The sequence below is a fragment of the Phoca vitulina genome, unplaced genomic scaffold (genome assembly GCF_004348235.1).
Source record: "Phoca vitulina isolate PV1807 unplaced genomic scaffold, GSC_HSeal_1.0 scaffold78, whole genome shotgun sequence".
NCBI lineage: Eukaryota > Metazoa > Chordata > Mammalia > Carnivora > Phocidae > Phoca > Phoca vitulina.
This window is the reverse complement of record NW_022589781.1, coordinates 2,134,282-2,156,433: the sequence shown is the minus strand read 5'-3', so window position 1 is coordinate 2,156,433 and position 22,152 is coordinate 2,134,282. Positions and strand designations below refer to the sequence as shown.

At 60.7% G+C, this 22,152-nt stretch overlaps 1 protein-coding gene across 1 annotated transcript in view; it reads left to right on the top strand.

The window, feature by feature from the left end:
* Nucleotides 1–22,152, top strand: part of CAPN2 (calpain 2) — a 40,223-nt gene that overhangs the window by 9,196 nt on the left and 8,875 nt on the right. The window contains exons 3-11 of the mRNA XM_032393925.1: nt 13,299–13,417; nt 14,602–14,735; nt 15,607–15,775; nt 16,974–17,057; nt 18,099–18,184; nt 18,664–18,738; nt 19,180–19,340; nt 20,390–20,559; nt 21,271–21,282. Of these exons, the coding sequence (XP_032249816.1) occupies nt 13,299–13,417; nt 14,602–14,735; nt 15,607–15,775; nt 16,974–17,057; nt 18,099–18,184; nt 18,664–18,738; nt 19,180–19,340; nt 20,390–20,559; nt 21,271–21,282 (1,010 nt within the window). The remainder of the gene's footprint in view (nt 1–13,298; nt 13,418–14,601; nt 14,736–15,606; nt 15,776–16,973; nt 17,058–18,098; nt 18,185–18,663; nt 18,739–19,179; nt 19,341–20,389; nt 20,560–21,270; nt 21,283–22,152) is intronic.

Genomic DNA, 22,152 nt, shown 5'->3' with positions numbered 1-22,152 from the left:
GGAGGAGGGGGGTCCACACGCCGGGGGGCGGCCTGGCCGGCAGGTGTGCGTTAACCAGGACGGAAGTGGCCTGTGTCTGCACTCCAGGACGGTAGCACGAGCCACGTGTGCGTTGTGGCCACTGCGGGGGGCGGCGCAGCGGCCCGGGGCGCCCTGGGGTCGAGCCTCCTGCCCCTTACTCTCCGGGCTGGGATGGTCCTCACAGGCCTGTGTGTCTCCGCCCGAGCCAGGCTGGGCACATGCATCCGTGAACACCTGTAAGCAGCAGGGTCCAGATGGGGGACGTGGGGGTCCGTCAGGCCGAGCGTGGCCGTGGCTCTGCGGCGCGTGGCTCTTCGCTTTGGGCGGATGGGCGTCCTCCTCAAGCCTCCGTTGCCTCATCGGCGAACTGGGCGTAAGGGGAGCACCTGCCGCAGGGGTGAGGCTGAAACTGAACGCACCTGTGCAGCTCCGGGCGGCCGGGCGCGTGGGAGGGGCGTGAGTGCCGCGCGTGGGCAGCGCTGTTCCGGCGAGCGGGTCAGGTGCGCCTGGGGCGTGCGCGCATGCGCGGTGCCGGCCGCCGGTACCTGCCGGGCCGGGCTCTGGACCTCGCGGTCGGCAGCCCCCGAAGTTGTAGAGAGCGACAGGAGGTGGTGTTCGGAGAAGAGCTCAAGGGGCCCCGTGCAGTCCCCTGAGCCCCACCGGCGGGGCCCACGCTCTGCCTGCAGTGTGCCTTCAGCCCGAGCTCCCGCCTACCGCCTGCGCGTGGGAGCGAAGGTGACGCTTGTGTCCTCCCTTTCCCGTCGGGTGGGGAGCTGCACGACTCGGTTTCTCGGTCTGTCTGGCGGTTTGGATCAGAGTGCAGAACTCATTCTTGTGGGGCTACTTTGTACTGGGGTTTTCTCTCCTGCACCTCGCGCCCCCCCTCCATGGGGAGATTTTTGTCCACAGTTCAACACTGCGGATGCCCCCAGGGACTCAGGAGGTTGGGGGCTCCTCCTGTGGGATGGATGAAGGCGGCGGGGGTCGGGGGAGAAAGGGCGTGGGTTTGACTGAGCCCCAGTCCCTGGAGCTGGGGAACGCAGCTGAAACCAGCACCAGGTGGCTTCCTGCTGGTCCCCGGCCAGCCAGGGCCCAGCTGCCGGGCAGGGACTCCCTTCCCAGCATCCAGTGGTCCAGGCAAGTTCAGAGTCAGGGCTCACGTCCTCAGCTCCCTCCTTCCTTGTAGGGCCCCCACTCGGGCAGGGGAAGGGAGGGGCAGGGACACATGGTCTGGATCATCCGCTGGCTCCTGGAAGGAGGCTTGTGTTAACCAGGGCGGGGTGGGGCCCGTCGCCCATAGCCTCGGATGTAAATGAGCAGTGATTGGGTGTGGGGGCATTCTGGTTTGGGGGTGCCCTTTTCTGGGCTGCTGTGGGGCATGAAAGGGTGATGGGAGGGAAGCCCCAAGGGACTCATCAGCCACCACCCCCCAGAACTGGGCCCCCGGCAGGGTGTGAGCATCTTCTGGAGAAGCCCCTCCCCAGCAGCTCCCAGGGGTGGCCCCGGTTGGCCCCTCGGAGATTCTGTCCCCTTCCTTCCAAAGCCGGTCCAGTGGTCTCCCTCCATAAGCTGCCTAGGCCTGTCCCCTGTGCTGGAGACCATTAAACACCAGTGTGTCAGGAGGGGTCAGATGTGGCCAAAACCAGCCTCTGGTGGAAAATCACTGAACACCAACACCGGGGTGTGCAGAGGAGAGGGTGGGGAGGGTGGTGGGAGCCTGGAGGAAGCCTGGAGGAGGGAGCCACGGTGGTAAATGATGGGCAAGTTGACAAGGCTCCATACCCCCCCACACAATTGGGAGGAACCAGCCTGTAAAGTTGGGGTGCATTGCTGGGATGTTTGAACTTGTGGGAGGGGCTCCAGCTTTCCCCCACCCCGGGGAGTTTCTGCAGCAGAAGACGGGCTGCCCCTGCTTCTTGGAAGGTGCTCCCCTTCCGGGGCAGGCGTGTGGACTGCATCTCAGGCCCTGGGGTGCCCCGGCGACGGCAGAGTGACTGGGTGCCTTGTGCGCCATCCCCACACTGTCACCTCCGTGCTGGCCGTCCTCCTGCTGGTGCCCCCCCCCCTCAACGGGGCAGGCCGTCACAGTCAGCAGGTGCATCTTCCTGGCCAGATCTCAGGAGAGCGGATTCCAGGAAGGTCCCTGTCTCGCTACACCTGTATCTAGCGTTGTAACCCACCCCCAAAATCAGTGGCTCGAAATAACAGGATTTTCCTGTTCACTTACATGGGTTTGAAGGATGGCTGGGGTCAGCCCCGTGACTCAGGGCCCCTCCCGCACTTTCAGCCACTGGGCTGGGGTCACCTGAAAGCCCCTCACCCACCTGTTTGGAGCCTGGGCTGGAGGCCGGGTCAGCAGGGGCCCCGGGGTCCCTGTGCCTCTCATGTGGCCTCTTCCATGGAGGCCTCAAGTGAGCTGAGCTTCTGGGCACTTGTCCAGGGAGAGACCCCAGGAAGCTGCCTCACCTTTTATGACCTAGCTTCAGGGGTCACGCGGCACCCCTTCTGCCGAACCCTATCCACTGAGACACTCAGAGGCCGGCCCAGGTTCTAGAAGAGCATGTGACCCCAGAAATACTGTGGCTGCCATTTCTGGAAGATGCCATGCTTCCTCCCCTTGGAATGATGGCCTTGTCCTTCACCAGTGGTGACCCAAGGAGGCTCGGATACTAGCCCGTCGTGGTTGGGTGGCTGGGTTCTCTGGGATCCCCCAGTATGCAGGGTAGTGGGGCACTCAGCTGGCTGGGCCCACCGGTGCAGTCTGGGGACATGGTAGGGGGAGAGCAAGAGGTTAAGAGGGGCCTGCCCCCCAAGGGCTGGGACTGAGTCCCCGAGGGTGACCAAGGAATGAGGTGGAGGGCAGGTGTCCAGGCAGAGTTAGCACTCTCCTGTGGGAAATGGCCTCTTCTGGAAAGTATAAGCATTTTATTGGGTCTAGAGGGTCTGGTGCAGAAGGGGAGAGGCTGAGCACCCTCCCTAAACTGGCGGAGTCTAGTCTAATCTCTTCTACCTCCCCTTCCCCTCACTCGGAGCCCTGCCTCACCTGTGCCTGCTCCCTGCTCCTCTGGGACTGGGCCATCCCTACACTGCTCAGGTGTCCCCACCCGCCCTTCCCTAGCCCTGCAAGGGCTCCTCCCCTCCACCTGCTCCTCAGGACCGGTTCAAGCCCATCTCCCCTAGCCCCCTGCCCTCCTAACCCACCCCCTTACCCACCCCTCCTGCAGCCCCTGCCCCCCTTGTAGCCCCCCACCCTCCTATCCACCCCTCCTGCGGCCCCCCCACCCTCCTATCCCATTCCCCTTACTCACCCATCCTGCAGCTCCCCACCCTGTTCAGACTTGAAGCTGAGGGCTCACCAGCACCTGTGATCGTGGTCCCCTGCCTGTCCTCACACTGGCCCAAGCGCCGGAGAGCAAGAGCCACTCTTGTCCGGAGCCCGCACACCAGGCATGGAGGGGAGAGGGAGCAAACAAGGCAGTAGAGAGCAGACAGGGGGAAGAAGATTCATGTCCGTGTCCGCCAGGGCCCGCGCAAGGAGGGGGTGCTCAGAGGCTCTCACGGGTGCAGGGGCTCGTCAGGCCCTGAGAGAAGCAACAGTGGGGATGCCGAAGCTCAGAAGGCTTCCAGGAAGCGGCAGGGCCGGCCTTGGGCGATGCATTGTCTGCACTTTCTCAGCGTGTGTATTTGAAGCATGTACACGCTGTGTGTGCGGCAAGTCAGGGACACGTGCTCGGCGGTGACACGGGCCCTGCCCTCACGGATCTTCCGTTCTGGGACCCACTGCGGGCAGCCACACTCTCCTGGGGGGGGACGGAAGCCCAGCGTCTCCTGGATTCTTTGCCTCACTTTCCTGTTTGTGGAGGGAAGCCCCTGATGGCAGGCGGAAGCACGCAACGAATATCATTGTGCTCCCCGCTTAGAAGCCCCCCCGCTCCCGCGGCCGCAAATATTAGGAAACCAGCCCTGTCCCGCTCCCGGCAGTGGGCCCTGGGTGACCTCGGCCCCTACACAGAGCTGACTTAGGATGCACAGAGAGGCCAGGGAGCACGGCCCTGGAAATTTACTGACATGGCTCTGTATGAATTCACGTTTTCAGAAGAGGGCTCTGGGCCTTCAAGGAGTCATTCATCAGGCCTCCCGGAGGGCTGTGTGGGGAAGGCTGTGTGCGCCCCTTGTGCTCAGGCCGGAGCCAGGAGGGGGTGAGCCCAGTCAGAGACACTTAAACCTTTGTCAGGGTAGTCCAGAGGGTAAGGCATCTGTGCCTAATGACCCCAAATTGCAACCCAATCCTCCTTTTCCCAAGCAAGTCAGAAGGGAGAGGCAGGTCTGGACTTGGAGGGGATTCCCTGGGGCCCATGAGCACAGGGGGCCTAGTGATCCCAGCAGGTGCCCGGGGGGGTGGGCAGAGAGAAGGTCACTCAGTAGTCGTTGAGTGAATAAATTAATACATGAGATCTCTCTGCCTTAGACACAAAGTTCATAGATAAAATTCCGTGCAAAAACCCACAGCAAGACACGCAGGGAGAAGGTGGTCCACCTGCAGGGGGAGGAGGCAGGGCGCTTGTGCCCTTAAAGGGCCCTCTTGCCTTGTGTCCTGTGAGGGACCCTCGGCCCCCCATCCTTTCCTATGTGGCTCCCCCTCCTCACATGCCCCCATTGTCTGCTCTCATCCTTTCTGGGACCACACACCACAGCCTGAGACTTTGCTGTCCTGGGTCCCAGCTTTCTCCCCTGACTCCTTCCCTAGAAAAACACATGTTCACATTCATGCAGAACTTGCACAGAATGTGTGGGGTTCCACATCTCTAAAGCCCATCCGGGGACCCCTAGTTTTCCTTTTGCATCGGATCCTAACAACCTTCTGACTACCATAGCTAAGAAAATGTGAGGTCAGAGAGGTTCAGAAATGTATCCAGGTGCACCCGTCACCAGCAGGATCAGGATCCAAACCCAGGTCTTAGCACACATCCTGTGCTCCTTCCCACCCGCCTCTGGTTGGGCCTCCCAGGTCTGTGCAGGAGGCCTTCCCCTTGTGGTCTGGGGCTCACTGAAGGCCGGCCTAGCAGCTGGGGAATGACCAGCCCCACCCCTGGGAGCCTGCCTTGGTGAGTGAACACATCAACCCCAGCCCTACTGGACCCTTGGGCACCCGTCTGTTCTGTGTACTCGCTAGGCACCCAAGGCTCTCAGCCGCGAGACTGGCGCTCCCCGGGTTGTGCACCTGCTCCTAGCTCCATGTTGGCAGAGAGGGCGCCTGGGACAACGTGGCCCCAGGGAGGAGGGTGCACAGGAAGGGCGATCCCTAGGGGCCTGGCTGGAAGGCTGAACCCAGCCCAAGGGGACAGAGAGGACAGCCAGGAGCCCAGAACCTGACAGGAACCAGAGAGGATGGAGTCAGCACAGGTGTGTCCAGGCGTGAGGGAGGGAGAGAGCAGGGCTTCCAGGCAGGCTGTGGGCCCAGGGAGGGCAGTTCTTGGAGGGAACAGGCACGCACGCAGCCTTGAGTGGGCACATCTCCTGCAGGGATCCCGAGGTCCCCACTGGGGAGGGGAGGGATCTCTGTGCTGACCTAAGTGCAAGATAGGGCAAGTCTGTCTTGGCCCTGGACGCCCTCCCCTGGCCGTTTTCTATAATGCTGGCTTCCTAGCTGTCCCCCACCCTGGTTCAGCCTCTCAGAAGCTCTCCGGAGTTCCCATTCGAGGTCTGGTCTCAGAGTGGGGTGAGGACTCTGTGTTCTGCTCTGGGAATTAAGTCGAGATGCAGTGTGGGGTCTTTGGAGAAAGGGGGTTGCAAGCTCGCGTAGGCAGCTCATGCTTGACTGAGCATATGGCTGTTGGGATACCCAGGTGGGCTTTTAGGATAGGAAGCAGGGCAGAAAATCACCCCCCACCCCACCCCCAGCCTCTCAGGCCTGTATCAGTTGAGTGTCTTCAAGAACAGACTAGTAGGGGCAGGAGTTCAGCGGGGGGTGGGGGGAGGAGGGGGGAGCCCGGATGTGGGAACAGCCAGTCTGGAGCCTGTAGTCAGACCTTCAGTGGGTGGTTCAGGAAGCCCTGGGCAGAACCTTGTCTGCTCCTTTAATGATGGGCATGGCCAGCAGCCCGGGTGTTCAAGGACCTGTGGTGACCCAGCTCTGACCCTTGTCCCTGCCTGTGTCTGGGGTGCTGGACAGGGGAGTCCCAGGGGAGTCAGAGCTTCAGGCAAAGTAGACAGAAGGTGCTAGAATTTACTATGCCTCCTCTCAGTGGGGCCTGACCCCTCCCCCAGTGCATACAATGAAACCATGTCTTGTGAAGAAAAACCATGGGTTCTAAAGAAAAGACAATCCAGAAAGAAGAGGGTATCGAAATCTAGGGAGAGAAAGAGCCACAGATGCTGTCAGAAGGACCTCAGCTGCCACAGGAGGTCCCTGCATTTAGGTCCGATGGGGGATGGCCAGGGAAGAGCCTCACCCACCCCCCAGGGAAGATCTGGTTCTGTACAGGCCAGCAGTAGGTGCACCCTCCCTAAGCATGCCAGAAGGTTCCAGGGTCAAGTATGTGGAAAATATGTACATCGTGCCCTCTCCCCCCGAAGCCACCACAGATCATTGTTGGGAAGCCTCCACTCTTGACCTGCTTAGCTTTGCATTTCCCGTGGAAACATGGAACCTTCACCCATCATCACAGGAAATCCTCAGATAAGGCCCAGAATCAATAAACCAAAACCCAACAGTTCAGCATGCTCGTTTTGTTTTGTTTTGTTTTAAGATTTTATTTATTTATTTGACAGAGAGAGAGAGCGAGAGCAGGAACACAAGCAGGGGGAGTGGGAGAGGGAGAAGCAGGCTTCCCGCGGAGCAGGGAGCCTGATGCGGGGCTCGATCCCAGGACCCTGGGATCATGACCTGAGCTGAAGGCAGACGCTTAACGACTGAGCCACCCAGGTGCCCCTAGAACGCTCGTTTTACACAGAGATGAATCTCAGAAGAATCGGCTAACTGAAGTGAGCATGGGTGCCTTGGGGAGGGAGACTAAGACGGGGCAGGAGTCCGCGGTTTTTAGTGCCCTTTGTGCTAATTTTTAAATCTAGGGGCAATGAAAGCTTGATCTAAAAAAATGCTAAAGCTGGAGGCGCCTGGCTGGCTCAGTCGGTAGCACCTGCGACTCTTTTTTTTTTTTTTTTTTTAAGATTTATTTATTTATTTGACAGAGAGAGACATAGCGAGAGCAGGAGCACAAGCAGGGGGAGTGGGAGAGGGAGAAGCAGGCTCCTGGAGGAGCAGAGAACCCAATGCAGGGCTCGATCCCAGGACCCTGAGATCATGACCTGAGCTGAAGGTAGATGCTTAATGACTGAGCTACCCAGGCACCCTAAAAAAAAATTTTTTTTAAGTGCTCTCTACCCTCAACTTGGAGCTCGAGCTCACAACCCTGAGACCAAGAGCCGCATGCTCCTCCGACTGAGCCGGCCAGGAGCTCCTAATATGTTTGAGACATTAGTTTTTCCCTTTTCCATGAACTGCTTATATCTTTGTCCATTCTTCTATGGAGCTCTCATTTCTTTATTTACTAGAAAAGTTTATATATAATGTCTGGGATCTGAGTATTTTTCCTTGTTATTTTTTTTAGTTTGATTTTGTTAATTATGATTTTTTTTTACCATGTAGACTTTTTTTTTATACTATAATGTAGTTAAGTTTATCATTTAAAAGGCTTATGGCTTCCAGGTTACAATTCCATAGCCTGTCTCCACTCAGATTATATTGGAATTCTCCCATCGTCTCTTCCAGAATGTCTATGAATTTATAAAAACATTATATTTATAATGTTATCATGATGTTAACATACTAAGATACAATTAAGATATATGGCATAAATACATAGGCAATCAAAATACAAATAAAACAAATGGCTAGACTTACCATATTTATGTAGGATTATGTAAATAACATATTAGAATATATACTTTATAATGTTAAATGCTAAAATATGAACATTATTCCATTTAGAATTTATCCCTATGACAAGATGAACTAGAACTTGATTTTTTTTCTAGAAGGCCACTCCATTGTTCCAATTCCACATGTGAATAGTGTATCTTCACTAAATTCCTATGTTTGGAATGATTCTGAACTTTCTGTTCTACTCCATGGATCTGTATTCTCACGCACAAGTTCTGTATGGTTTTAATTATTGTGGCTTTATGCCTGTTTTAATACCTGATAAAGGTAGACTCCCTTCCCAGACTCTCTTCTGTCTATGCTTGACATTTAATTTTTCCTTATAAACTTTACATCAGCTAAGTTCCAAATTTAAAAAATCCTCTTACTATTTTTATTGGGATTGCATTAAGTTTACAGACTGACTTAGGAGGAAGTGGCATTTTTATGATGATGACTTTTTCTAGCCAAGAATCTGGGCCCCGTTTTAAATGGGATAAATGATTATCCGAGCTTCTCCATGCAGGATGTTACCCTTGGAGTTAGCTAAGGGTGAACAGCTGATGAGGGATAGACTGCAGTTAGCCAAGTCTTGAACACTCTTGGCCATACACACTGTGTGTTGGAAGCCTTCTATGACCTGGTAAGGAAGTAGCACCAGATCCCTGGCAGGAGAGGCCCTGATTTAGGAGGTGGAGCTGGTGTCAGGACTCAATAACTGGGCGTAAGTGGGTCATGCCCAGATGCCACCTCGAGGGAGCAGTGCCCGGGGTCAAGGGGCACAGCTCAAGCCAAGCCCAGGAAGAAATACTCTCACCACACCCTCCTCCTCCCTTCCTGTGCTCCCCAGGGCTCCCATTGGCCGAACTCACCAGCAGCCAGAGGCTCTGGGAGCCCACAGTTTCATCCAGGGAGGCCAGCCCCGGGGCAGAGGGCAGGATGAAGGTGTGCACTGGACGTGGGGAGGCACGCATGTCCCCACCACCATCATCTCTGCTCTGAGACAAATGGACTAAGTGAAGACGAGGTCATTAATGGTGACCGAGTGTAAGCAGACTCTGCACCCAGCAGGGGCTTTGTGGTGCACTGCTCAGGGACAGTCCCGCGTGGTCCGGGTGGTCACCCATCCTCACCTCTCTCTTGCAGACAGGTAATTAAAAAACCTATAGAACTACACATCTGCATCTTTCCAAGCCCATCTGTGTGGCAGCTTTCCTGGACAGTCCTTGTCACTGAAAGACACCCTCGCAGGCTTTCCTGGGGCTAAACCAGTAGAGCAGTGGACAGGTGCATTGCCATCTCACCTGTCCTGACCCAGCCAGCTGGTTGTGCCCAGATCCTGATGCCACTGACCCAAACAGGCTCTGCCTGGGGGAGGTTCCCAGGACTTCTCCACCCACCTCACCTCTGCAGGAGTTAAGTCCCTACAGGACTGTCCAGAGGAGAAGGGCGGTTGTGAATCATTTGGGGGAAGGGAGAGGCTGACCTTGATGGGGAGGACAGAGGATCCGAGGCTGCAGCAGGAGGTTGTGGGACAGGTTTCCAAGGGAGGAGAAGGCCCCACATGGACGTGGCATCCATGTGCTAGTGAGCACCGTGCAGCCAGACATGGAGACAATCAGGTCTCCCCTCAAGGACAGAAGTCCCCACAACAACATCCTGTGAATTAGATGCCTTGGAAATTGGCACCTGTTCGCAAAGGAGACCATGTGGGTCACACGTTAAAAGCTTTGCTCAGACCCACCTGACGGTGGCTCGTTATGGGGACTTCGGGAGGCCACCAGCCTCCCTCGGCCTCCTGTCCACTGCTGTGACAGAGGCCAACAGCACCTGCCTGTTTGTTCTGTGACGAAGCGAGAGGACGATCTTGGTAAAGCCCAGGGACCTGCCGTGTCGTGAGTCCCCATGATGTCACTATTCTAGTCCCTGATGCTGAGAACGCTCACGGGAGCGGGGGAAGTAAGGAAACAAGATGGGCCGTGTGAGGGAGAGAGTTAGGAATCCGAGTGTAGAACAGGATTTCCGACGCTTTCACCTTATTAGGCATCTGCGCACTCTTCCAGGGGCCTCCCAGCCTTCAGCCCCACAGCTTGGAGCGCTGACGGGAAACGTTTCGAGTCTTCAGCTGTAAAATGCTCTGAGTCTTGTTCCCTCTTGTCTGCTGTGCTCTTGGTGCCCCTGTCTTGGTGCCCCAGGCTGACGTCCTGCCGTCCCAGTGAGTCACGGTGCATCCGACGGGTGGCAAGTTTTACTGTCCCGTGAGCCATGGCCTGAGGGAGTTCAGATACAACGTAGGATTTCAGGAAGCTGCCGGCGTGTTACCCCTCCGTTTTAAGTGTGGATTGCAGTTGGATATTCCTAGTGGGGTCAATCTCTAGCAAGGTTCAGTTTTTAAACAAAGCCCAGGACTTGATTTAGAGGATTTGCTTGGGAGACCAGATCACCTCTGGCCTGCGTGCCCTCTGAGCTTCCATTTCCTCAGTCCACAGAGGCAACGACAGCCCGGGTGATCGTGTTGTAAGGGTTACAGATAACTGTGCAACATGCTTTTTGCAAACTGCAGAGCATTGTGCGCACACTGCCTGCCCACTACGGCTCAGGGCAGACCCGGATTCCGCCGCCTGCGCTGCCCCTTCAGGACACTTGACCTCAAGCAAGTCACTCGACTGCTTAAAGCCACAGTGCCGTCATCCAGAGGCATTCTAGGATGACACGCCCTTTCAGAGGAAACCAGTTAGGGTGGGACAGCTCTGCACAGGGCAGGGGGGGCGGGGGCATCGCTGAAGGAAGAAAACTGGAAGGCACGGAACACAGCCACTGATTTCCAGAATGTGGCAGGAGCCTCTGGGTCTGGTGGTGAGCGGTCATCTGAGCTGGGTGTGGGGCCAGCGCTGACCTAGATGTATGGCCCACGATAAACAAGAGCCCCATCCCTCCTGCACCCGGTCATATCCCGGGAACAGCCGTGACGTCTGAGGCCACAGAGCAGGACACACGTGCGTCATGTTAAAGCACCGGCTCCTGGGACCCCAGGAGACCGAACGGGGGGGCGGGGTCCGAGGGACCCACTGCCGCTGCAGTCCCTCCACCCTGAGTGGCTCTTCCCAGGGTGCTCACAGCTTCCTGGGGCTGCACAGCAGGTGTGGGGTTCTGGCTTCAGGACTCTGTCTCTGGGATCCTACAGTTGAACCACTTTGTCCACAAGCCTGTCCTCCTCCATGTGTTGACCCAAATCCAAGCACTTTGCAAGATGCCCAGAAAATCTTGAATTCGCTCAAGAAGAGGAAGAATCACAGGCATCTCCAGGCTTCCAGAGAAGGACCAAAGCCACGAGAGGATCCGAGGTCAGGGGAGGAGGAGAGGATTGGAAAGGGGATCTTGTGAGCCCAGGAACAGCAGACACGTGGTGGGCCTGTCCTGCAGGCGGGACAGTATGATACGGTCCACGCGGGAGAGCGTGATGCTCAGAAACGGCCAGAAGATCGTCTGTTTTATTGACCAGGCGGCATGTGGGCTCAGCACAGGGAAGCCCCTCTGGGTAGACTTCCATCCCCCCCCGCTGGAGACTCCTCGGCTCCTGCCCCCTGAGAGCTAAAGACTCCCACTGCCAGGTTTCTTTGCAAGCTCCGTATTCTCAACACGCCAAGGGTCTCTACTTTGGTTCCTGTCAAAGCCTACTTGACCCAAAAGGTTGTCTCTGGGATCTGGCGGACAGAAACATCACACCTGTTAAACTGCCTTGTAGCTGTTTAATCGTTGGCCCGGCATTTAACCTCCTGAGCCGTGTCTGCTCCACTCTGACGCAGGGACGGTCATGCTCCTGACGGAGCGCTGGGAGGAGTAGATGAAGTAATGACCCGAAGCTCCCAGGAGAGTGGCTGGCACATCGGAGGGTCTCAGCAAGTGAGAGCTGTTGCCCGCGCTACCCTAGCACTCGGGGAGACTGAGGTCATCACGTCACGTGGCAGAAAAGTCCAAGGCAGATCAGGCTGCAGGTAGGGCTTGGTTCACGGTCTCCAGGGATGCCAGCAGGACCTGGTTTCTAAACTCCTTCCATCTCCCAGCCCCTCTTCCTTCGAGATGGCCCTGTTCTCAGGCAGGCTGCCCCTCCCACGGCAGCACGGCCCCTGTAAAGCTCTTGTGGCACCTCATGGGCTCTGGCTGGGCCACAAAACCTTGTCCAGGCCGACCACTGCAGGCCGGGGAATGTGATGCCTGGGTGACCGCAGGCCTGCCTCTGGAACTGAAACCTCACAGACCGAGTGTGCGGGCGGCTGGTTTCTCAGAGGGTTCCCGGAGGCGAGCAGAAAGCCACAGCTGCGCCCCCAGCACCCCTGCACCCACCCAGGTGAAGGATTGAGGGGATTCGTTTGCCTGCATCAGGTTCCAGGTGGCGCCCTGCAGAGCTGCCCCGCACGGGCCTCAGAGAGCTGCACGCACGCCACCCGTCAGGATGCTAAGTAGTCACCGGAATCCAGAAGAACTCGGTGACCTTCAGTAGCATCTTCAGGAGCCCTGTCCTCAGTAAACATAAATCCAACGATGCAAACTAGCCCCTCCAAGGCTGTTTCCTGTTAGTGCCGCGGGAGGTGGTGGGAAAGCGCACGCCCCTTTAGCACGAACTCGAGGTCCTCGGCCTCCCCCGGGAGCCTCAGTCGGTCCCCGGCCCTTAGAGGTGAACGTGAGCCCCCTCGATGCGCTGTTGCTGACAGCGGCTCGCTTCTGACCACGTAAGACGCTGGTCACCTGCCGCGGGCGTGTGAGTGCTTTACACACTTTACAGCTCAGCTACCTGTGAGCCGCAGGAGACACGGCAGCTCGGGGAGGGGCCCGTCCGACCGTCCGGGTTCTTGTGCCCCTGCACGGTGCCCTCCCACCCCCAGAAGGGACAGTCTCTGTGCCCTCGCCCCCGGGGGGCAGCCCGGCCACCCGCCGTCTCTGACCCTGGGACCCGCGCTTGCGCCGTGCGGGACGCGCAGGACAGCCTACGTGGGGCCTGCCGGCGGCCTCTGCTCCCTCCTCCCGCTGACCGCGTCCCACCCGCGCTGCCGCGTCCTCTGGTCCCCAGCTCACCTGAGCTCACCTGCACACCCCGCACTCCCAGAAGCGTGGGCGCCTCGTCATTCCTGCCGCGCCCTCCGTGGGCCAGGTGGGTGGCTGGGCCGGGAGGACAGCGCGGCTCTCACGGGTCTTCCCAAGAGTGGATCCTCCCGCCTCCGAGCAGGTCCCTCCCCCCGCACTAAAGATGTCACCAGCCCTCCGACCCGCCCATCGTGCGGGGGCTCGTCCTCAGCTTCCAGCACCCGGGGCAGGACAGGGTGAGACCCCTGCTTGGAGCTGTGTGCTGTGTTTGCAGGTGACTGCTGGCTACTGGCGGCCATTGCCTCCCTCACCTTGAGTGAAGAAGTCCTGGCTCGAGTCGTGCCCCTAGAGCAGAGCTTCCAGGACAGCTATGCGGGGATCTTCCACTTCCAGGTGACGTCGTGTCAGCTCCGGCTTCTCCCCAGCGGGTCCTGGGGGGGTAGGGACAGGTCCTGGGGGGCCAGGGACAGCTCCTGTGGGGGCTAGAACAGGTCCTGGGGGGCCAAGGACAGGTCCTGGGGGGGTAAGGACAGGTCCTGGGGGGCCAGGGACAGGACCTGGGGGATGAGGGACAGGGCCTTGGGGGCCAGGGACAGGGCCTCGGGGGCCAGGGGCAGGACCTGGGGGCCAGGGGCAGGACCTAGGGGGCCAGGGACGGGTCCTGGGGGTGGTAAGGATGGGTCCTGGGGGGCCAAGGGCAGGACCTGGGGGGCTATGGACAGGTCCTGGGAGGCCAGGGACAGGTCCTGGGGGGGGTTAGGACAGGTCCTGGGGGGGCCAGGGACAGCTCCTGTGGGGGCTAGAACAGATCCTGGGGGGCCAGGGACAGGTCCTGGGGGGCCAGGGACAGGACCTGGGGGCAAGGGGCAGGTCCTGGGGGGCCAGGGACAGGTCCTGGGAGGGTAAGGACAGGTTCTGGGGGGATAAGGGCAGGTCCTGGGGGGGTAAGGGCAGGTCCTGGGGGCCAAGAGCAGAACCTGGGGGTCCAAGGATAGGTCCTGGGGGCTAGAAGGGGGCCCGGGGGGGGGTGGGTAAGAACAGGTCCTAGGAGCTAGGAACAGGTCCCAGAGGCTAGAACAGGTCCCCTGTCTTGGCCAAGTATATCAGACCCTGGGGTTTGCAGACTCTTAGGACCGTGCTGTTCTGCCGAGGACTCGGAGAGGCTGCAGGAAGTTCCCTGGCCTGCCCCTGATGGGGGACCCTCCCAGGATAGCAGCGGGGAGCCTCTTGGGATGGGCAAGGAAGGAGGTAGTACAGGCACTCAGCAGGTCATTCCCAAGTTTAGAAAAGCCTATTTTGGGGGGTCTGAGACAAATGGTGAGGTACTGCTCACCTTTCACGCCAGTAAATGAGAAGTAGTATCCTTGAGAGGGAGAGAGACTCGGGCAGAGTGCTTGAGACGTGGGTGTGCGCTTGGAGGGAAGGACAGGTGCCTCTGCCCTCAGCTTCTCAGTGAGGACCGGCCAGTCGGAAGAGGGGTGGGAGCGTCTCCTCCCAGGATGGGCTCACGGAGGCCGGGGGTCCCCGTGCGGCTGCCAGCTCCTCCCCTAGCCCGCCCCGTGTCCCCTGCCCCGCAGTTCTGGCAGTACGGTGAGTGGGTGGACGTGGTCGTGGACGACAGGCTGCCCACCAAGGACGGAGAGCTACTGTTTGTGCACTCCGCGGAGGGCAGAGAGTTCTGGAGCGCACTGCTGGAGAAGGCCTACGCCAAGTGAGTGACCGCGGCCTCCCCTCGGGCAGCCCGGGTTCTGGAAGAGGCAGGTGGGGGTCAAGGACGACTCTGGCCAGAAGTGGGGTCCGAATGCAAGGAGTGCATGCATGGGGGTTGCCTGGCCACGCCGTGCCCTGGTCAGTGACCGTGCTCGCCATGTTGACCACATTAGCCGCATGTGCAGGAACGGCTGTGGCGCGGACAGCTGACCTTGAGAACGACCTCCACCTCCTTGGCAGGTCGGGGATGTTTTTGTCAGCTAAAGGCAACAGAGTTTTTCCTGCAGAGGGATGAAAAGCTCGGGAACTTGTGCAGAGTGTGGGGTGTGCGATTAGCAATGGTTTCCCACCCCGGCTGCCCATCCTCCGTGAGCTCCGCGGCAGCCCCCCACCCCCTCCCCGCAGGCCCCCCTCCCCCCACCAGGGCCGCCCGGGCTCTCCTGCATCCAGAGATTTCTGTCCCTCGCAGCCGCTGCCAGGGAGGAGGGCCAAGCTCTCCGCAGCCAGCTGTGAGAGTCTGGGGTCCAGGAGCCATGTCTCCATCACGTGCCCCGTCACCCAGCTAGAAGCCACGGGACGTACTGCGCGTAGAACCGCTTTCATTAGCGAGTTGCTGTCTTTTCTAAGCTGTAAATGCCAAACAGCCGGTGCGCCGTGCAGCTCTTTGCTGTCAGGACGCAGAAACAGTACGGGAGGTCGGGCCAGATGACCTCCCAGGGCCTTCCACCTGTCAGACTGTAGGAGATTTGCCGGAGCCCAGGCCCCGGGGTATCTGCGGGGAGGGTCCCTGGAGCCCCCAGCCAAGGAGGCATGGGGTCAGAGTCGGGTGGGGGGCACCTCGAGAAGCGGCAGCAGCATCTGTCCCCCCTCAGGGTCAACGGCTGTTACGAAGCACTCTCGGGGGGCGCCACCACCGAGGGCTTTGAGGACTTCACGGGGGGCATCGCCGAGTGGTACGAGCTCAGGAAGGCTCCTCCCAACCTGTTCAGGATCATCCAGAAGGCTCTGCAGAAAGGCTCCCTCCTCGGTTGCTCCATCGATGTGAGTCGTGTGGTCTAGCGGGCGCGAGCCTTTCCCCGTCCACCACGCTGGGCGTCACCTGGAACCGAGGGGTGGCCGGCAACAGCCAGGCGGTGTGGGGGACAGCTGGTGGGGCGAGGGCACCTCCTGTGAATCATCAGCCCCAACCACAAGTTCCGCAAGTCCCCTGCCCTCTGCTGGTCCCGGGGGAGGGACCCCGTGCAGACCCCTGCCCCCAGGTTGTCCGCGTGGCCTGGAGCCCGGCAGCCTTCCTCTTCTCGGCTGCCGCGTCCGCGGGCCTGTGGGAGGCTTTGGAGGGGCTGTTTCCTTATGGTGGCCTTGCCTGCAGGCTTCCCCGGAAGCAGGGCGGTGCGCACCCCATCCTGTCCCCAGGCCTCCTCCAGACAGAGGCTGAGCCCACTCCCGAGCCCTGTGCCACCCGGGACGCATTCTCCCTGGGGACAGAGAGAGAGAAGCCCCAACTCTTGGGGCTGGAGTCTCTGTCCGATGTGCTGAAAAACAAAACTCAACCTAGTGAACATGAAGATGTAATTGGCTTTATTAGGTGATTCGTGAAGCGGGGGGCACCCCGTCCAGCAAGGAGAGGGTGGGGCGGGAAGTCTGCTCCTGGGAGGCCCCCGTGTTCCTTGGGGGAGGGTCTCATCCTGCGGGCGACCCCGTCTCCGGGGGTGGAGACGTGCGGGCCAAGCCGGTTTCTGGGGAGGCTGAAACTGCACTGGGATTGCGCGTCAGGCCCAGGCTGGGGCTCGGCCTGTGGTCTTCTCTCTACCAGACTCCAGGCAGGGATTCTGGCTTGTTATGCAGACCCTGCCCTCAGCCCTTCTTCCCATTGACTGAGACAGACCTACCAGCCTCCCTTCCTCCCTGTGGTCGGGGGGACGGGGGGACCCCGAGGAAGTTCTGATAGAGCAGGAGCAAATCCTGCAGGCAGCCACACACAGAACCGTCCTCGGGGAACCCCGCAGTGGGGCCGGCCTGGACCACGGGCTTTCGGGCCACCCGATGCCGCCCCGGGGTCTGTGCCGAGCCCGGGGCCAACAGCCCCGCCCCAGGGTCCTGCAGAGGGTCGTGAATGCCCGTCCACTGGTTGGGCTGTCCCCGCCATCTGAGAGCCGCTGCGGGGGCCCGGTGGATGGGAGGGGGCAGGGCGAGGCAGAGAAAGGCTGCGTCAGGGGCCCGACTCCTCCCGTGTTTGCAGATCACCAGCCTGGCAGACTCCGAGGCCATCACATTCCAGAAGCTGGTGAAGGGGCACGCATACTCCGTCACCGGGGCCGAGGAGGTAAGGCCGGCTTCGGCCTCTCCCTGCGCTTGGCTCGCGATCGCCCCGCTCTAAGGGACCGATGAGAAACTCGAAAACGGGTCGCGGCCGCACAGGGTGGAGTCTCTGCACAAAGTGCTTTTTCGTTTGACCTCGCAATAGCGTCAGCGCCCGAATTCCTGGTCTGACCACCTCTCACCAGCTGCCTGCCTGGCCGGGCGCGTTCCTCAAACGCTCCGTCCCGGAGCGCCCTCAAGTCAAACAGGGACAGCGCCCCCCGGGGCTGGCCCCCGGTGCGACGTGCTCGGCCTGGGGCAGGTGCACACCCGCGCGTCGCTGCTGCCGCCGCCGTGAACACCACACGGGCGGGTGAGCAGCTGGCCTCAGGCCCAGCACGGAGCCCCGCGTCTTCTGACACGCCCGGGGCTCGCGGTGGTGTTTTCAAGCTCCAGTTTTCACTTCATTCTCCGCCCACCCCCGACACACATACATCTTTTTATTTTGAAAAAGCTCAAGTTTACGGAAACGCTGGGAGAACAGAATAATGGTAAACATCAAATGTGGTTTCCCAGACTGTTCTGGGTCTGCGAGCCGAGAGTCGCAGAGCCCACATTTTGCTCCTAAACACGTCCCCCGGAGGGAGGGCGCTGTGTCACTGACGCGGCGTCCGCGGTTACCCCTTCCCAGTGCCACGCATCCTCCGTAGCACCGCCCACCACCCAGGACTCGCGGAGATGCGGGCAGGGCGTCCACATCTCGTCCACACACTTCCTGCGGCAGAGGGCAAGGCTTCCCCGAGCTCCGAGAGAGCAGCACGGCCTTCGCTAGTCAGGAGGCTCGGGGGCACCATGTGTGGGCGCCTCAGGCTCACGGCGTCCCCTGAGGGCCGGACCCTGGGAGCGGTCCGTGTTCAGCAGCTGCGAGGGGCCTGGGGTCCAGCCCTTCTCCCTTTCGTGACCCCCTGTGTAACACGGACCCGACCCCTCCTGGCTCGTGGAGAAGGGGCTTTGGGCGTGGCTTGAACCCCCATCTCCACGTCTGCTCCCCGTTCCCCGTCTTCAGGTCGAGAGTGGGGGAAGCCTGCAGAAGCTGATCCGCATCCGCAACCCCTGGGGAGAGGTGGAGTGGACCGGGAAGTGGAGTGACGGGTGAGCGGGGTGCCCTCCCCAGGAGGTTCTGGGGGGCCAGGAGGGAGGAGGGCCCAAGGCTGGCGGCCGTGCTGGGCGGTAAGGTCCCCGCCCTGGGGGCGCTCGCGGCAGGTGCCCCTCTAGCCAGTCGGGCCCCTTCCATCAGCTCGCGGTGCACGCTGTCTCCTACGTGGTCCCCTGCTGGCCTGGCCTTCCCGGGGCGGTGGGGAGGGGGGCGCGGCCAGGTCGGGTGCCTCCAGCTCAGCCACTTGGGGGACTCTCGGTTCCCCTTACGAGAGCTGCCAGGGGTGGGCCGCCTGCACTACCCTTCTCCCTCCGACAGGCCGCATTCTTTCTGCCCTCCCCACCCTGCCCACGGCTACGAGCGCCGCTCCCTGCAGGGCAGTCTGGGCCCTCCGAGGCACCGGAGCGTGTCTCCGGGCCTGCACCCTCACCGGCGCCGGCTTCTTCTAACGCCCGTCCTGTCCCCTGGTCTCCAGCTGCCCCAACTGGAACACTGTGGACCCTGAGGTGAGGGAGCAGCTGACCCAACGGCAGGAGGACGGGGAGTTCTGGTAAGGCCGTCAGGGCTCAGGGAGGGGGTCTGCCCAGGGGCTCTACCGGGAGCTGAGCCAGATGATCCTGCTGGGGGCACGGGGGCGTGGGAGCTGCTTCTGTTCTCCTAAATCCACTGGAAGAGCCTGAATGAAACTGTTCGTGCACCTTCCCCATTTGCCCCTCTCAACAGCGGGATTTCGAAGCTGAGTAGCTTCACAGAGAAGCCCGTTCAGATCCCACGGGAGAGAAGGGGTTGTTCTCCCAGCTGCTAGGGTCATCCCAACACTAAGGAGAGCAGGGCTGGGCCACGGCTGCGTGGCCGCCCCCACCTGCGTCTGCGCCGCCTGGCTCCCGGCTCCGCCCGGCCTCCGCGGCTCCCTGTCTGACCTTGGCGGAAGGTCAAGGTGTGTCCGGGGGTCGTCTTGTAACCTGGGTGCCCATGTCCTCGCCTCTGCCAGGATGTCTTTCAGTGACTTCCTGAGACACTACTCCCGCCTAGAGATTTGCAACCTGACCCCCGACACCCTCACCAGCGAATCCTACAAGAAGTGGAAACTCACCAAGATGGACGGGAACTGGAGACGGGGCTCCACCGCGGGAGGCTGCCGGAACTACCCGAGTAAGGCCCCGCCACGCCCGGTCCCAGCTCACGCCCGCGGCCACTCTGTCCACGGCCACTCTGACCACGGGCAGCCCAGGCAGCCGGGCCCCGCAGGGACCTCACCCACGGGCCCTAACCACTGCCCGCACTCCAGGCCCCTCCCTCCGCGATCCCGCAACCCTTCTGCCTTGTGGTCCGGGGCCCCTCCCCTAGCGCCCCAGAAACGGAGTCCGCATGATCCCGCACGTTGGGCCCGAGGGACTGTCCCGAGGGGTTTCTAGAGGCCAGTCCTTTGGCCTCCACGACACAAAGATGCGTCAGCTGCATCTTTGAGATGAGGGGCTCCGGCCTGCAGAGGTTGAGTGAGCTGCCCGGGGCCGCAAGCTCATGGGGACTTGAGCGCACAGTCTGGCCGTGGAGCTGGTCTGGAAGGACTCTGTGGTGGCAAGTCTGGGTCACGTGTGGATCCTCTGCTGCAGATGAGGGACCTGAGGGTCCCAGCGGCATCCTAGACCGCAGAGCAGGTCGTCGGGCGAGAGGACAGGTCCCTCCAGCCCCGGAGCTTCTAACCCTTCACCTCAAGCATGCGGCCACCAAGTGGTGGTTCCAGAGGTGCCGGGAAGCCGCTCTGCCCCAGACAAGAATCTCTCCCCCACCCGCTAGATCAGGGGTCGGCAAACTCTCTCAAGGGCCAGATGGCAAATATCTGGGGCTTCACGAGCCGTCAGTTTCTGTCACGCTCCCGGCTGGAGCCCAAAGGCAGTTAAATGAATGGATATGGCTGTGTTCCTAAACTTTATTGACAAGAACAGGCAGCCAGGGCTGCACAGAGCCCTGCACTGGACAGTGCCTTTCTTTCCCCAACAGAGTTTTTTATCCCGTTAGAGAGGGAGGCAGTCAGCACGATTACCCTTAAACGTGAATGAATCTCAGGTCCTTCCTGTAAATGGGTTTCGGAAGTGGGGAGGGGATGGGGTCCCCTGCCCCTGCACACCGGCGCCCTGGGGCAGGGCTCCCACAGGCCTCCCGCTCTGGAGTAACGGGGTCTGGCCCCTTTCTGGGCGCAGACACTTTCTGGATGAACCCTCAGTACCTGATCAAGCTGGAGGAGGAGGACGAGGACCAGGAGAACGGGGAGAGCGGCTGCACCTTCCTGGTGGGTCTCATCCAGAAGCACCGGCGAAGGCAAAGGAAGATGGGCGAGGACATGCACACCATCGGCTTTGGCATCTATGAGGTGCGGGCGGCACAGCAGTGGGACTGCCCCCTTCCCTCCTGCCCGCGTCTCAGCCCTGGAGGCAGGACAGGAGGTGGGACCCCAGACAGGGAGCTCGGCCACGGAAAAGCGAAGCTTTCACGAGAGCCAGCCACCGGGCCCGGCCAGTCTTGGGAGAAGTCACGAGGTCCCCACAGGTGCCAAGCCATTGCCTGGGCCCCCACAGCTTCCCAGATAGTCCGCTCTTTGTAGGGGCCTCCTGCGTCTCCTGAGACCCCCCCAGGCCTGGCACCACTCTCCTTGGAACAGAGGAGACTTAATTGAGAACAGAGCTTCCTGGGCCCCATCTGGGAATACCGTGAGGGCAGGAACTGCCCCAGTGTCCGGCTGGTAGGAGCCCAGCCCGGCGTGGGGCCTGGGAGCAGCTCGGGACAGGGAGCACGGACTCCGCACACTCACTCCTGCACGTCCTTTCATTTCAAGCCACATTCAAGAAAGCCCAGCTCGGCCCCAGGCAGAGGGCGGCTGCCCCCGCCCGTCTGGGGCTGGACCCCTGCACCCTCCCCACTCGTCCCTGCAGCACCAACCAGAGCCACTTGGCTGGGGTCTGATGGGTGGGCCCCACGTTCGGTGCCCACGCTGAAAACAAAGCTCCTGACCCAGCAACCGTGGTGAGGCCTGTCTGCAGCCGCCCCACAGCTGAGCAACGCGCCTTCTCCTCTCTCCCTGCAGGTCCCAGAGGAGGTACGTCTGGAGACGTTGGCGCAGGGTCCCCAACGGGCACAAGGCTTAGACCGCTGGCTCGGGGGTCTTGTGAGGCCTGGGCAGGGGCTGGTGCCTGTGAAGGATGAGGCCCCATGCCCTCTGGGCCCTGGTGAGGCGGCTCAGGTCCCAGGCCCTGCTCGTCGGAGCTCAGGGCCAGGGCTCCCGGGCAGTCCCCGCGGGGCCTGTGCATGGTTTAGTTCTGGGCAGACGATGTGAGGTCCCAGGACCACAGGAGGCTCTTCGCAGAGTCCAGCAGATCTCCTAAAACAAGCCTGAGGGCAACAAGGAACCGCCCGGTCTGTGAGACGGCGTGGGAGCAGAGGGAGGCCTGGACCCAGTTCCCAACTCTGCCCTTTGCAGGCTGTGTGACCTTAGACAAGCTACGGGTCCTCTCTGGACCTCGGCTGCTTCTTCCGTAAAACTGACCAACCATCCACCTCGTGGGACCCTAGGGACGAGGTGAAGGGCTGAGAGCACGCAGTAGGCCCACAGCTGGTGTTAGCAGGTCCATCAGGGCCACAGCTGTACGGGGGGGCACGCGGGGCATCTGGCCCCCGGCGATAACGCTCCACGTGGTCAGGCAGTGCCGCTTGCGGGTCCTGGCCCTGCCGTGGTCACACTGACCACAGCTGAGCTGGGCTGCCATCCCCGGTCGGGCCCTGTCCTCGCCTCCGTCTGTGTGTCATGCACCACGCACGCCCCGAGTCACCGTGAGGAACGCCGAGGGTCTCTGTGTGCAGATGGGGCGTCTCTGCAGAGCTGGGCGCACGTGGGGCCCCCTGGTGCACACGCCTGAGTCCCCCCGGGCCCTTCGTTCTCCTGATCTGGAGCGACCCAGACGCTCTGCCC